Below are 14,979 nucleotides of genomic sequence, written 5' to 3'. Positions count from 1 at the left end.
GGGATGGGTTAACTTCATTAACTTTAAAACTAGCAGGATATCATGCACCTTCCTTTGTTTGCATGGCTGAGCCCTGTGCCTCTGCCTCTCGTCCATTACTAATATTATTCATGAACTGAAATTTCCTCTTTTTTGGCGGAGGACTCTGAATCCCTTTACTAACCATATTTTTATCACTCCCTCGCTGCATCGCCTCCTGTGGTGTAGGTTCAGAAAATTTCATGGGCAAAGATAATATAGGAACAGTACGAAGGAAAGTTACAGGGGAGTTGGCAGAAGACAAAGTTGCACCATAGCTCCTTTCTACGTTATGAATATCCAGAGTGTTTGTGGGAGACCTGCAGCTCATGTCATTGGCATCTTGGAGAAATGGATGATTCAGTAATTGGGCACTAGTCCACCTCTCTGCAGGGTCCTTTCTGAAGCATTTCTCTAGAAAATCATGGCCCTCACTAGATAAAGATTCTGGAAACTCAGGAAGTTCATGTGGGCTGGCAATTTTGAACATTGCAACCAGAGGATGAGAAACATTATTCCATGGAGGCTTTCCTGTGGCCATCTCCACAACAGTACATCCTAGAGACCAAATATCTGCAGGAGTCCCCTGTTCAACCTGCTTTGCAACCTCTGGAGCCATCCACCTTGGAGTTCCAGACAACTTCACTTCTCCATTGCCTTTACCAACTATTCTAGCAGACCCAAAGTCTGCTAACTTCACACCAGAGGACCCAACCAAAACATTCCTAGCCTTGATATCAGAGTGCACAATGCCCTGGCTGTGGAGATGATGGATGCCTTTTAAAATCCCAGCAGTGTAGATGCGAATAATAGATTCATCCAGTTTCCCTCCAAACTGCTTCACAATGTCTGACAGGCTCCCTCCACCCATGTATTCCATCAACATATTCCTCTGGTGGACACCATTTTCCACTGTGTGATTTTCACCTAAGAACTTGACAATCCATGGAGAGTCCAGTTTCTGCAGAATTTTGATTTCATTTTCCATGGCCAGCAATGCAGCTTCACTGCTTTCATTGCAATCTATGGATTTCACAGCTAAGAGTCCCCCAGTGGCCTTATCTATGGCCATGTTAACAGTACCGAATGCTCCCCTTCCAATCACTCTTCCTCTCACCCATTCTCTTGGTGTGTCACAGTTCCTGCCAAACATGTTTGCTGGGGAAAAATGAATGCCTGATGACATTGCAACTCAAATCTTCAGAACTCTACAATTTAACTCAACAGCTTCCCAAGCACAGGGATCAGGCGTTTCTGTCATAAAAATATATATTACATGTTTGTTTTTGGGTGAAACTGTAAATGATATAGCAAAATAAATATTTATAAGCACATGAATATAATATTTTTATAATTTTATTAATAAAGTGAAATTTAAGCCAGTCTAACCAGGCTTCAAATTTGTCCTGAAATTATGTAAATTTTGACAAGATTTTGATAAAATTGAGTAGAAATTTGATAAATCTAAGTTATAGATATTAAATTTTAAGATTTTCTGTATCATAGGGTTTAACGGTGCTAAATCAATTTCTAACATCAAAAATACTATTCAGACATTTCTACTGTTAAATTTTCTAAAAAGAAAATGTAGGATTCCACAAACTTTTAGCTGTTTGCTTAAATTTATAGTTAAAATTAAATATCAATTTTAAGAGAAATTCTTCAGCCTAAATCACAAGATATATCATTTGTCGATGTATTTCGAACCAACAATCCTGACGATGAACCACACTTGTTGGTTCGAAACGCGTTGACAAATGATTTATCTTGTGATTTTCGCCAAATTTTTTTTCTTAAACTTAATATGGATCACAGAAGCCTCAATTCAACAATTAATATCAATTTTCAAAAACAACTATAATGATCATAAAAAAAAATAAAAATAAAAATATGCCCAAAGAGTTTAAATGTTGAAATACCAAATCCACCCACCTGTTCCGAAAATAATTACAGATTTACCTCAAAGCCAGAATATGTAAACGGTATCGATGCACTTCATAATTTCCAGGCATGGGATCATGTCCATTTACTGCATGACGGAGCGGGTAACAATTCTCCCTCCCATGCATACGAGAAACTGTACACTTCGGTGTTTTTTATATGTTTCAGATTTCACGTGGCATTTAGTGTGAAACAACCTCGAGGCTGCATCGTATAAATGTGTGTTTGAATGTACGAGACGGCAGATTTACCGACAAAGAATTACCACGATGTCGTTTGACAATTTTATGTTTGGGAGGTTTTGGCTACGATTTCTGTAAATAAATTTGGTTAGACAGTAATTTTATGTTATTTAAAACCATTTGAGTGTATAAATTATAATTAAATTTTAAGATTATGATTAATTATTTTATATTTTATTCAAATAATTTTTTTTTTTTAAATTAACAATATAAAAAATTATATTTAAATTTAAAATAAAATAATTTTTTTAAATAATATTTATTTTTATATACATTTATCAAATTGATTTTACCTGGATAAAATTTTAATACAAAATAAAAATTTAAAATTAATGTATATATTAATTTTTTTTTTGTCAGTAATGATAAAGAGTTTTAATTTTTTTTTTTCTTTATTGTTCCAATTATAACTATAATCAAATTTAAATTTAAATTTAAGAAAGAATTATTTACCATTTATCACCATTAAATCTATGTCACAAGTATTTATCATTATTAACTTTAACTTTTATATTAATTTATAACAAATGTTTTTCTAAACCATTTTCAACAAAATTTTTCATTCTTTATTTAAAATGGAAAAAATTAACAAAAAAATAGGTATAGGCTTAAGTCAAAAAATTAAAGCATAATATATTTACATATAGGCTCAATTAATAATAAAAAATTAAAAGGAACAAAATAATACAATTCAATTTGTTATATTGTAATTTTGTTTTTATAAATAAAATTATGAATAGAATTTAGATAAAAGAAAATCATAATATGCTTAGCACATTAAAATATATCGCATATAAATAGTAGTTATAAAATAAGTTTCATTTTAGTATATAAATTAAAACAATTGTTGGAGGACAGTATAGTCACTGCCACTCAAGTTGGAAATTATACTCTGTGAAAAATTACATAAAGAATTATAACCTACATTGGTGAATGGTAAATTCATAGTAGTCAACATGTAAATTGAATCCTATAGCTTTGTGTTAGAAGGAGTTGAGATGTGGAGTGGATAAATTAATTAATGTCCAAGGCTCTAGGACTAGCATAAATTTTGGTGGATAGTAACCACTAATAAGTCCACACATTTATAGTTTTACTCCTACAAAAGCGCTGAGGAAAACATAAATAATGGTAGGTTGTCATTTTTTATACAAAGACTTGCTTAAATTATGATGGAAATTAACTAATGGCACATATGTTATCTACATGGGTATAAATTAAGATTAGAGTTAAGATTAAGATGTAAGAATAGAGTTATGACTAGCCTAGATCCATAACTATGGGTCTACCATCCTAGAGGGATCAAATATATTTTCACTCTAAAAGAAGTTTAGATTTATTCCCTCTGGATGCTTTTTTTATCCAAAGTCAAAATAAATCTAAACTAGTTACATATATACTTTCTCTTATGTATTATATATATATAATATCAATGTGCAATATTGACAAAACAAAAAAAACCTAACATGTAACATCACATTATATTAATTTTGTAATAAAATGTTGATAAAAATAATAATAAATTAACTTTAATTATGCATGTATTTATACAAACATTGTACTTAGAATATGTGAAATATTAATTTAAAAATTTATAAAATATGTTCTCCAAAATCACAATTGTCCCATCAATCACCAACGAATGGTGAAAGGGTCCACATAAGCATGCACATAGATGTTAGGTCATAAGAATTTGTAATAAAAATACCATTTATAAAATAATTAAAAAAAATTCCCCAATGGGGTGAATACTTGTGAAATCATTAAGAGGGAGGGGCCAAACACCCTCATTCACTTGGCATAGGAGTTAAGGATGTGTGTCAAGCACACTTTGTGTGTTAAGTCTTAGATGATTTTTCTAGAGAAGGATAGAGATATAGGTGGTAGAATCGAATGTGTAGATCAACGTTGGATTAGTGAGGGTATGGGAGTTAAGATGGTGAAATAATTTGGATATTTAGATGTGCAAGGTGGCTTTGTGTATGTGTCTATCCCTGCTCCTCCAATTGTGATTAATAGGAAAAGAGTTCAAGTTGACTTTGATGGCATTGCATATTCCTCTGTTGCAGTTCGTAGCACTCAAATTTGGGATTTGGGCTTTAGGGGCTCTTCTCAACCCACTTTCCGCATCTTTGAGTTTCTCCAAAGGTGGCTGAGGCGAGACTTGAGTGAAGGGGAAAAAGTGTTGGAGAACCTTCTGGCTTTCAATTTTATGGTAAGGTTTTTAGGCCTTTTATCAAGGATGGTTTACCTTATTCTCCTTCATTGGTTTGCTTGCATGTCTATTGGTTCTTTTGGTCTGTACTTGGATTTTATAGCCAGTCCTAGCCTTACATTTTGGAGGACCTTAGTGGTCTGGGAAAAGTATCCTCTCTACGCATTGGTGTGTTTGGTTCTAGAAACTTGAACAAGGATGGTTGGTGGGATTCTTGGGTTTACATCTCAAACTTCTTATTGCTTCCTGGCTCGAAGGGTTGTCCTCGAAAATTACGGGCCCTATCTAAACTCTAGCCCATTCTTCTTATTATTGGGTTGTGTTTTGAACCTGTGCATTGTTAATATAGGTATCATTGTTCTTGTTTGGGGACTTCTACAATGGTTAGTGGGAATTTCACTGTCATATATCTTTTGTATTAGGGTTTGAGGCTAGTTGAAGTCTCTCGTGGGTTGAAGGGGTCACCTAGTAGGTGCGATAGAGGCGTGCTTTCTTAGGGTTGAGATTCTTAAGAGGGTGTGGAAAATATGCCTCCCCATCATGATGTGGCTCATCAAGGACTGGGTGAGAGGAGAATTCAAGGTCAGCAGTAGCACTGTGAATATATCCATGGAGAAAAAAATGACCCTCCAGCACCAGGGTATTTTTTAAGGATTCAAATATTATTCCTATTTACAGTATTATAAACAACTATTCTTGTTTGAAAATTCATAAATATAGAATGTAGGCAAATATTCAACAAAAAACATGTAATTTACTATTAAATTGTTTAATTTTTTAATCATATATATGTAAAAAAAAATAGGAGAGTTTTTTACTAAACCGACGAATATTTTTTTCTTCAGAAAATGTTCAAAAAGTAGTCAATTAGCGAAATTTCGCCCCTAAAATTTTCCCTATCCTACACTGGAAGACTGAGGTAGTGTGATTCGACAACTAGGTGATGCATTGGACCAGTTCAACTTAGACCGACAAGATGATCACAATGACACCATTGATTTTATGAACCATATCCATCACAACTTGTGGAAGATACAAGATTGACTAGTTAGTCTTTAGAGAGGGCAGTGGTGCATCCATGATCAACTTGACCGTATGGAAACTTGTTTGTTTCACATGGAGGGGCATGTGCATTGTGGTTTCAGACCTCCGCCACCCCCTAGATCGGGTCCAGATCATTTGTCTCCAGCAAACACTTATGAAGTATGATGTTTTTTGGTTGTCTCTTTGCTTTTGGGATGTTTTTCCATTTCTTGCCTATAAACTTATGTAAAGAATTTCCGTTTTGGAAATTTGCTATGTATTTGAGCATGCTATTGTTGGCCAATAAATATAATAAAAGTAAGGCTAACAAAATTTTGAGGAGCACCATAATATGATATAATCTCTTAAATTAACAAAAAAATTGATTAAAACAAATTAAAAAAACAACAACAATTTGTTGATAACCCCACACACATTGGTGCATTATGTCGTGACCTCAAGAAAAATGTGAGGGTAAAATAATAAAATCATAATTTTAACTTTCATCAATGAACAAAAGTTATTAAGCACTAAGTGTTGGTTTTCATGATCCACCTATAATTTTCCCATTATGTGGCGTTATAATATTTTGGAGTTTGTTAATTGTTTTGTTTCTATGTTCATTTGATTCTGTTTGAAATTTTATAATATTAATTTATGATATATGTTATGTTACAGGGGAAATTCTCTCTGGAGCAGTGAAGGTGGTGATGGCGGTGAAGGAGGCACACAAACTAGGTATTTGCAAGTAACCAAGAAAAAATATTTCATCTCTTCCTATTTTTGAACGAAATCTCCATATAGAAGTTGTTAATAGAAATTCCTTTGGTCTTGGCAATGAATTCAAGGGTGGGAGGGGGTTTCCCCTCCCAAAATTCACTAAATGGTAGGTTTTCCCAAATTGGAGGAATACCTGGTCCTTAGGGGAGTACCTCTAAATCCTCCCATCTGCCAATCTTGAGAGACTAGTGGCAAAGGAGCTTATGAGGTCATTGTATTCCAAAATCCCCTCAAAACCTTAGATTCATCATCCCTTCCAAAGTATTACATGACTATAGAAGACACATGCGAGATCACGCTTTCATTTGCAAATTTATAGGGATATGACCTACAAAGAAGGATATGGAACGATGGATACAACACACATGGAAGACAAAATGACAGGTGGACTTAAGATTAGGGCCAAAAGGCTTCTTTACAATAATATTCTTCAATCTTGAAGATAAGGCTTGGATTTTTGAAGGAGGACCATATTTTTTCAACAATGTTGGACTTTATATCAGGCATTGGGAGGCTTGTTTCAATCCTGATAAGGAAGAGTTTACAAAAGCACTGGTATGGGTCAAAATTTACTCACTTCCTATGGATTTTTGGATTCCAGAAATCCTAAAAGGAATTGGACAAGCACTAGGGTGTTTCGTCAAGCTCTCAAAGATCAATAAGAAGGGAAAAAGCATGTCATATCTCAGTTTATGTGTATACATGAACATATCTCAACCATTATTAGACTCTGTCGAGCTAGATTACCAAGATGAGGTTTGGAATCAATCCCTAGACTATGAACATATCTCATTCAGACGTCAACTCTACCATGAACATGGAAATACAATCTGAGAATTCCCACAAAGAAGGAAGGCACAACCTGTCGGAGGTCTAACAACTTCTGATGGATTCACCAAAGTCCAAACCAGGAGATGAAACAACAAGAATTGAGGTTCGACTACATCCAAGATAACGGAGGAGAAAATCCTTACTTTGCACGAGAGGATATGGAGGAAAACATGCAAAAAGGTGAGGGTGTACAAATGGTAACCCTAACAGTGGAACCATCTCAAGAGCACAACGAGACCAAATGCAAAATGGAGGAAGAAGATTGGTAAGTTTTGATCTCTATACATTACCAAGTTTCTATGAGGTGGCCCCCCTATTAAACCATAAAGAAGCATACCTATCATAGGAAGAAAAGATTCTAGTATACATGATAAATGACTAGGCCCAAAAACACCTGGAAAATTTGATCTTGGATAATAGAGAATTCTACGCTAATGATCATCTACATTGGAAAACAAAGCATCAAGATCTATTGAATGAAAAAATAGCTCAAGCATTCCAAACTTTCAAGGAGAAAGGGAAAGAAATTCTGAATAATGAATCAAAGAAAAATGCAAATAAAATGAAGAAATAAGCTAGGTAACACAACAAAACACCCTAGGTGAGTTAGGACCAAGAAACTGTTAGGTTTGATAATGCACCTTCTTTACTTAACCTTTCATCTTGAATATTATCTCATGGAATATTAGAGGGATAAATAGTAAAGGGAAACAACGATGTCTTAGCGAATGTATTAGAAAATAAACTCAAATTGTCATTATACTAAAAGAAACCAAATTATCTGCTGAGAAATGGCAACAAGAAATTCCAGTTTAATTAGTCCTTGAATTAAGCTGTGAATTAAAATAGAATTCTTTTCTCATAGCAATTTGAAAATAATTAATTAAGTTTAATTAACTTAATTAATTTAGGAAATTCGAATTGGAAGTATTTTAGAAGACATGTATATGTTCTCCCTAACTTATAGGAGTTCAGGATGAGTTATGAATGAGTTGTAATTAGTTAACTCAATTTATTGAGTTAATTCAAGTTAAATTAGTTCCAATCAGTTTTAGAAACTTGTAGTGAGTAAATAATCAGTTGGAACAGTAGTGACCTAATTAGTGCTACTCTAGTTAACTGAAGATTCCACCATCAGAAACTCATGCATGCAGATTCTGAGAAAGACCTAGTTGAGTCTAGAGTGCAAGGACAATGTACTATTTGTTTTTTATTTTTCTGAGCTGCACTAATAGTGCATGTATTCAGGAACTAATCCTTGAGGGATTATGCTATTTTTAGGGCCTTTATTTCCCTTTAAATACAAGCTATCCTTCATAGGAATTACACATTGGAATAGAGACTTGGATAGCTTTTGAATTGGCTAAGCTTTGGCCTTGAGCTTGCTTATGAGTTGGAGATTGAATTTTTTGAGTGTTAGGATTCTTCCAGAGAGAACAAGCATTGTAATTTCATCTTGATTTTCCGGATTAATACAAAACAAATAGTGGGGTTTTGAGTTGTGGCTTTCCCCGGATATTTATTGTGTTATGTGACTTTGATTATCTTCCTCTATTGATTATTGTTTTCTCGATGTTTATGGGCTTCCTCTATAAAGATTAGAAGTAGATTCTTGTCTCTTTCTTTAGCAAATTGCATTAGCTTATGAATCTACAGGTTTTTCTACATTAACAAGGGGGAATGTCTAAAACTGCAAGCTCTTGTTGGAAAGTTTGTGAAATGATGTCATTAGACGCGAAAGGGAACTTAGGGGGTTCATCCAGCTGGTGGAATCTAAAATAAATAATGTTCAAAAACTAGTGGTCAACTGACTGCACCCTTATAGGGAGCTTCAAACAGATAGGCACATTGAACATTGTCTATCTATAAGCAATCTACGGTCCCACAATCACAAAAGATAAACATTTTTTTTCTATAATAACTACAAGACATTAAGAATTATTAGGGAACTCTTTATGGGTGATAGGATGAAATTTTAATATCATTTGTATGCTCCAAGAGAGAAAAGGAGGGATCAGGTGATTGGAACAAGTTTAAGAAGTTTTCAATGACTTCATTGAAAATATACTCATTGATATTCATACCAATAATGACACTTACACATGGATTAATTGCAGAGGAGCTAAAAGCGACATTGCATGTGGACTAGCTAGATTTTTAATTGCTGAAGGGATCCTACAAAGAGACATATATGTAGAAGATTCAATTTTATTGTGCATGGGCTACGATCACTGACCCATCAAATTATAAATTGATTTGAAAGAAGCTCCTTCAAATCACCCATTTAATTTTGAGAGTTCGTGGTTCCATGATGGATTTATTTGGAATTTCTTAAGAAAAGGTGGCTTGAATTGAACTCTTGTGGCTTAAATAAAATGCACATGTTTCAACTCAAGTTAAAATCCCTCAAACAAAAGATCAAACACTGGAATAAGTATGTATTTGGCAACATTTTTTAGGACAAAAAGGAACTTGAATAAAAAATGATGAGTATCCAACAACAAATCATCCTAGAAGATATATCAGAGGCATTGGCAGTCACTGAAACAGACATCCTCCAAAAACCTGAAAATAGAAGACAAAACAAGAGATACTATGGAAACAGAAATTGAGGGTCCAATGGGTTAATTATGGTGAGCTTTTCCATAATGTGATGCTTCAATAGTGACATCATAACATAAGTTTTTCTATACAGGGCCAGGACTAGGAAAGGAAAATACAACACCAAAAAGTAGAGAAAGAACTAATAAATTATTTTAATTTCCTTCTCATGGAGAAGGACATGGAAAGACAACCAACTATATATGCAGTTTTTTAATATTTTCCTAAGATAGTAAATCATGAATAAAACACAACATTGATGAGGCCAATCTCTTTTGAAGAAGTCGAAATAGTGGTAATGAACATGCCTATGAAAAAAGCCCCTAGCCCGGACGACTTCACAAAATAATTTTTCCACAAGTGTTGGGGATTCCTCGGAAAGGAAATTCAAGATCTTGTGGAAGAATCAAGGCACACTAAATCACTTCATCTAGCTCTCAATGCGACATTCATCACGTTAGTTCCAAAAATTGGCCCCTCATAAAAGCTTGAAGGCTTCTGAATTATAACTCTTTGTAGCATGATTTACAAAATCATATCAATGATAATGGTCAATAGGTTGAAACCTTTCCTTCCATACCTCGTATCTCAGTCCCAATTGGGCTTCGTCGAAGGAAGATAAATCACTGATGGCATCATAGTGGTTCAAGAAATACTACCCTACCCAAATATCACCAAATTCCCCTGTATGCTCATTAAACTATACTTATCCAAATCTTATGATTGAAAAAGTTCGATATTTCTAGTCCAAATTCTTAAGGCATTCATTTTTTCAAAACAATGGATAGCTTGGGTATTTTCTCTTATTTAATTAGTTTCATTCTCCATACTCATTAATGGGTCCCCTTTGCACCCATTTCATTCATTAAGAGGTTTGTGGCAAGGTGACCTTCTATCATTGTTCCTTTTCATTCTAGCAATGGAAGGTCGAGGTCGAATGTTTCAAAAGGTTAGTGAGTCGGGATATATACACGTGCTTCATTTATTCAGAGTGGATTTCCCAATTTCGCATCAACAGTTTGTTGATGATGTAATATTATTTGGCTTACCACATCTAAAGAGCTGAAAAGAATATGTAGGCTCCTGCAAACTTTCATGGAAGCCTTAGGTATGGAAGTGCATACTAATAAAACGTGCATTTTATTCTTCAATTTTCCTGAGATGATTTAGAATTGACTAAGTAAAATGATAGGGTTTGGTAGAGGTCATCTACCCTCCAAATATTTAGGAGTACCACTTGTACTACACTATAACAGGCTCTCCACATGGGAAGAACTTATAGAGAAGACTCTTCGCAAAGTCAACAATTGGACCTTTAGAGTACTTAAATTCGCAATCTGAATGGTTTTGACAAAAAATGTACTTCAAGTCTTACCCAATTATCACCTTTCAGCGATGCCAATTCTAGTCATGATATCTAACCAATTGAAATCATTATGCAATGACTTCCTATGGAGAGGCTCAAACAACAAGCACACATAGGCATTAGTAGGGTGGCATAAATTGTCACTCTTTAGGAAGAATGGAGGATTAGGTCTGTGGGATCCCACTCTAACTACCACAACATATGCCATGAAGCTCTTTAGGGTTCAGGGTGGTTCTCAAGTTTGAAAGAAAATATGGTCCCGCAAATATCTACTTTTGAACACTCAAGCTAAATGACTGTGATTTGATGGTGAAATTAAAGACTCGGGGGTATGGAATTGGGACTTATAGACAAAAGAAGTTGTGAAACAAAGTGCATTTTGGGAGATAGGTATCGGGACGAAGATGAACTTCTAGGAGGAATCCTGGCAATAGTATCCAATTATGCAAGCCATTAATAAGCTCCAAACAATTAAGGATCTTTCTAAAGCTCAAGGAGCTCATAAGGTGGTGGATTTTGGAAAAAAAGAGGAAATGATCAGGTTTGGCATCAATGGAAAACACAAATTGACTGGAATTTCTCCCAGGAAAAACCTGGGGGCACGTATCATTGAAATAAATATAATATGACATTACAAAAATGACTACTCTTCATATTAGATAAACCTACCATTCTACAATGGGGGAGACAACCATCAAGTGCATTCACGTTAAAATAAAGCTACTCCATGTTAGTAGATTCTCAACTACAAGAGTAGTCAAAACTGTGGAATCGCCTATGGAAGGATTGTGGCTAGCCCAAAATCAAAACCTTCCTTTCGCTAATTTCTTGAGGACTATTACTAACATGGGAATGTTTCAGAATAAAATGTTTTGAGGGCCCGTCGATATGTCCACTTTGCTCATGGGAGGAGACAACACAACACCTTTTCCTTAAGTGCTTGCTCACTTGCATATTGTGGAAATTTTCTCAACAACTATTCAGATTTATCGACTACATGCACCACCTGTACACATTGGAATATGCTACAACTGATAGTACATTGCCTTGGAATCTCCATCTCAACGTGGTAACTCGAATTCTCTGCATGAAACAATTATTTTGGTTGGATTGATTAGTTAACTGGTTGATCACTAAGTGTGGTTGAAGTTCCACTTCCACAACTTTACCTCCACTAGTTCTTTTGACTGTTAGAACTAGTTAATTTGACAATAACTCAAACGCTGAAAATTGTTATAGAGCCAATACTGAAAATTCCACTTGATGCACTCTTCCGGTCTGATGGACTTCCCACCCAATCTGAATTGGTGAAGCCACACAACTTCACTTCCTTTTTCTGTCTATACCAAAATAAAAAATGGGTAGTGCCTCTGAGGTATTGTAGAACATGCATAGCTTCCCTCCAAAACATTTTGGTTGGCCTAACGATAGCTTGGCTTAGTTGGTTGACTGCAAAGCACATGTATGGTCATGTGTTCACGAGATACATGCGTGAACCCACCAATTGTCGTAAACAGTGGCATCCACTTCCTCACCTGAAGTGGCATATTCTTTCCTCTAGTTGCTCCCTAGGGGAGTCTCCATGGGTTTGACCTATCCATGTAGAACCTTTAAAGTATCTCATTAGCATATTTTCCATAAGAGACAAACAAATCCCCATCACCTTGTCATACTTCCAATCCGAGGAAGTAGTACATGACCCATGTCCTTCATCTCAAACCATCTTACAAGTTCATCCTTGCAAGGTCTAATCAACTGCTCATCACTAGACAAAATCAAGTCATAAACATATAAAACAATATTCAACAATTTACCTTCTACCAAAATATGATAGAGGTTTGCATCAACTTCACTTTTGGTGAATCCAGAACAGGTGAGATAGCTATTGATCCTGGTACACCAAACATGAGGTTCTTACTTGAGACCATATAATGAGTGCTTGAGTCTACACACATGAGACTCTCGGTCAAAAGTCTTGAAGCCTTCTAGTTTCTCGATATACACCTCCTCCTCAATAACTCCATTGAGGAATGTTATTTTCACATCCACTTGGTGGATCTTCCATCCCATCTATGTAGCTAGAGAAAGGATTGATCTAATGGATGACTACCTTTCTACAGGAGAAAAGGTCTCCTCATAGTCAATCCCCTCAACCTTAGAGTACCCCTTGGCCACAAATCTGGCCTTATACTTTTCTATGCATTCATCTGTTGCATGCTTCACCTTGAAGATCCATCTCGAACCTACAATTGATTTGCCTGCTAGTCTTGTGACCACTTCCTAAACACTTTTCTTTACAATGGATTTGTGCTCCTCCACCATTGTATCAACCCATACTGGTTTCTCTACTGCTTCCTCGAAATTGGATGGCTCAGTCTCTACTAGCTCAATCATTAGATCCATGTAGCCAGTGTAACGATTTGGTGACCTTCTCTTCCTATGCTGATTTGAAGGAGAACCCACATTCTCCCTCACATCCTACACAAGTATATCAACTTCCCTAGCTCTCTTTCTACCTTCTCTGGATGGTTCTACTTGAGTGGTTGTCTCCACTCTTTTCTCCTCTACTTGTGGCTGCTCCACATCATCCTAATTCTCCTCCTTTGGAGCTAAAATCTCCTCCTCTCATTAGATGCAATGTTCCCTCTCAAGAGAGCACTGCATGGCCTTCTCTTCATTAATTTTGACATCCTTTCGTACAACTATCTTTCTGAGGGATGGAAAATACCCACCATAGTTGTGTGGAGTTTTTATGTAGCCTAGAAATACCCCTTACTCTTCTATCATCTCTAGCTTCTTCCTTCATTCTCTTGAGACATGGCAGTAGATAGAGGCTCCAAATATCTTAAAGTGTGAAACATCTGGCTTCCTCCTTGAGAAGGACTCCTTTGGTGTGATCATGCCAATAAGTTGATGAGTATTCTTTTTTTGCAAATAGATCGTTGTGTTTTATGCTTCAGCCCACACATGTAGAGGTAGGATTTGGTCATGCAACATCGCACATGTAGCTCCTTCAATGTTATGGTTCTTCCTCTCAGCCACCACATTCTGTTGTGGGTTGTGTGGTGTTGTCAACTCTCATCGAATGCCTTATTTTGAACAAAAAAGTTTAAACTCATTCAACACGTACTCACCTCCAATATCACTCCTGAGAGACTTCACCTTCTTACATGTTTATTTCTCCACCAGTGCCTTGAAATCTAAGAGCTTGGAGAAAGTATTATCCTTCTTCCGCATGAAGAAGATCCAACACCTCTATGAGAAGTCATCAATAAAGATGAAAAAATACTTGTGCCTAGCAGTGGAGGCTGCCAAGAAAGGTTTGAAAACATTAGAGTGGATCCTTTCAAGGACTACATGTGCTCTGTTATCCCGATCATGGAAAGTGGATTTTGTGTACTTCCCCAAGGTACACCCTTTTCATGTTCCCTATTTCTCTAGTGCTCCCTTGGGGATGCCTTTGGTAATCTACTACATCATCTTCAAATGACCATGATGAAAATGGCCAAGTCTTCTATGCCAAATTTCACTTACATCGTGATTTTACACCTTCTCGGCTTTTGTGCTCAACCCAACACAATCCTCCACATCTATCTTGTAGAGGTTCTTCACACGAATCTCGATCTCCTTCACTTTTCTAGTGGCTATGTGTATCATGAATTCCTTTCCTTTGTTGGAGATCGCATCATAACCATGGTCTTCTAAAACTGCAATGGAGATCGGATTCTTCTTTAGACCCAGAACAAACATCACATCCTTCAGCCTAAGAGGGGAGCATGACTTCCTATGAAAGGTGACTATACCAATCCTAGTTGCACTGAACCTTACATCATTTCCCATCTCGATGTGCATCTAGAGATCCTTCTCCTCTAAATCCTTGAAACAATCTTTGTTCCCTGTCATATGGAATGAGGCATGGCATCTAGGTACCACCCACTTCTAATCACTGTGTTGGACATGCA

At 35.9% G+C, this 14,979-nt stretch overlaps 1 protein-coding gene across 1 annotated transcript; it reads right to left on the bottom strand.

The window, feature by feature from the left end:
- Positions 1 to 40: 40 nt before the first annotated feature.
- On the bottom strand, positions 41 to 1,204 carry LOC149161919 (mitogen-activated protein kinase kinase kinase 20-like). Its single transcript, XM_089435043.1, has one exon. The coding sequence runs from the start codon at positions 1,202 to 1,204 to the stop codon at positions 41 to 43; it is 1,164 nt and encodes a 387-aa protein (XP_089291169.1).
- Positions 1,205 to 14,979: the final 13,775 nt, after the last annotated feature.

The sequence above is a fragment of the Pinus tabuliformis genome, chromosome 5_2 (genome assembly GCF_031772625.1).
Source record: "Pinus tabuliformis cultivar Carrire ecotype Pingquan chromosome 5_2, CPIR1, whole genome shotgun sequence".
Taxonomy (NCBI): domain Eukaryota; kingdom Viridiplantae; phylum Streptophyta; class Pinopsida; order Pinales; family Pinaceae; genus Pinus; species Pinus tabuliformis.
This window is presented reverse-complemented; position numbering and strand designations above follow the sequence as displayed.

Bases quoted from the DNA above. Each gene is read 5' to 3' on its own strand.
- LOC149161919 (XM_089435043.1), bottom strand. From the start codon at position 1,204: ATGTCATCAGGCATTCATTTTTCCCCAGCAAACATGTTTGGCAGGAAC.